The following is a 1,516-nucleotide window of genomic DNA, read 5'->3' as shown; positions in this document are numbered from 1 at the left end:
TTTTTACTAATTTATTTTTTAGCATGTTACTTTAAGGTTAAGTAGGTAAGATGAATGACATGACATCTTATGTGATAATTTTTAATATTTAAATCAATTTACTATTACGTATGAGTTTAATATTCAACTCTATCCAAAGTACATGTCCAATCTTTTTCATCTCAACCTTTATATAGTACAGGCTCAAGTGCCAAATAGCACCATGAACCAATTGCGATATGTCATGCCGCACCCTGAACTTACATAAGTGATTATTCGATTCACAAACCAAAAAAAATTGTCCGCCTAGCCTTTTTTACAGGTTTCCCAGTTGCCTTGATGACATGGCACAGGTAATGTGTTGATGTGGAAATTTTTTTGTTTTAAGTCAGTCTTTGCTTGGTCAAATAAGCTTACTCAGATCATGAAGTTTAGTTTTTCAAGACTGTCGTCCAAGCTTTTATCTCCAAAACCACAGCAATTTTCCCCTTCTTCGTCAAAGCCTATCGTGGAATGGGTCGACTAACCTCTGCGATTGAAATCCCAGAAGAACGGCGCCGGAGCCACAGAGATAGCGGCCGCGACCGTGACCGTGGCCGTTACTCTCCGGAATCCGATTCTTATCGTCGTCGCAGCCGTAACCCTAGCCGAAGCCGGAGTCGCAGTCTCAGCGGCAGTAGGAGTCGTAGCCGTAGTCCAGACTACTCAAGGTATGAGCCTTCCTCTCATAGCCCACCTAGGGGTGAGAACGAGCCAGAGGACGTTGATCAAGACTTTATTGACTAAAGGCAGAACAACGATTTGAAGGAAAAAGAGAATGAGAAAAAGGAAAGCTCGAAGTTGGAGTCTAAGAGGTCGAGTGATGATTCATCGGAGAGTGAATCTGTTTCTGAATCTGAATCGGATGGTTCACGATACAGGAAGTCTAAGAAGAGCAGGAAATCTGGTTCTAGACGTAGAAGCAAGAGATCAAGATCAGTGTCTGAAAGTGAGAGTGAATCCGCTGATTCAAGTGATGATTCAGAAGCTGAAGCTAGGAGGAGGAGATTGAAGAGAAGGCGGCACCAAAGGAGTAGTCTGAAGAAGAAAAGTAGAAGTAGAATGATGAGTGATGAGAGTGAAACAGAGTCTTCTGAAGCCAGTGAATCATCAGAAGATCATGTCAAGTCAAAGAAGAGGAGGTCTTCTTCCTCAAGGTATAGGTGGAGCAACAAAAGGAGTGGGAGATTGCTCTGAAAAGTCGCGAAAGATCATTGCTGGCCTGGAGTCTCTTGATCGCCGATTTCGATAGATTATAGCCTTGTGACGAAGATCGGCCATGGAAGAGTATAACAGAGGTTACTTTATATTATTTAATATAAATGGTGAAAGGGCTGCCAACTAAATACCTCCACATCAGCAAGAAAGAAAAAAAGAAAATAAAAAACCTCCACATCATCAAGTTATAACTTGTTACTTGGAGGCAACCTGCTAAAAAAGCTAGGTGGACAAAATTTTTTAGTTTGTGAATCGAATAATCACTTATGTAAGTTCAGGG

At 41.4% G+C, this 1,516-nt stretch overlaps 1 protein-coding gene across 1 annotated transcript; it reads left to right on the top strand.

Annotated features, from left to right (window-relative positions):
- Positions 1–323: 323 nt before the first annotated feature.
- On the top strand, positions 324–1,215 carry LOC109190311 (serine/arginine-rich splicing factor 4-like). The gene is made up of 3 exons (XM_019340780.1): positions 324–332; positions 415–689; positions 768–1,215. The coding sequence occupies exons 1-3, from the start codon at positions 324–326 to the stop codon at positions 1,213–1,215; spliced, it is 732 nt and encodes a 243-aa protein (XP_019196325.1).
- Positions 1,216–1,516: the final 301 nt, after the last annotated feature.

This window comes from Ipomoea nil, unplaced genomic scaffold (assembly GCF_001879475.1).
Source record: "Ipomoea nil cultivar Tokyo-kokei standard unplaced genomic scaffold, Asagao_1.1 scaffold1576, whole genome shotgun sequence".
In the NCBI taxonomy this organism is placed as follows: Eukaryota; Viridiplantae; Streptophyta; class Magnoliopsida; order Solanales; family Convolvulaceae; genus Ipomoea; species Ipomoea nil.
The sequence above is the reverse complement of the archived record's forward strand: the minus strand, read 5'-3'. Positions and strand labels throughout refer to the sequence as shown.

Bases quoted from the DNA above. Each gene is read 5' to 3' on its own strand.
- LOC109190311 (XM_019340780.1), top strand. The intron at 690-767 runs GTATGAGCCTTC...TATTGACTAAAG, and splicing joins CGTAGTCCAGACTACTCAAG to GCAGAACAACGATTTGAAGG.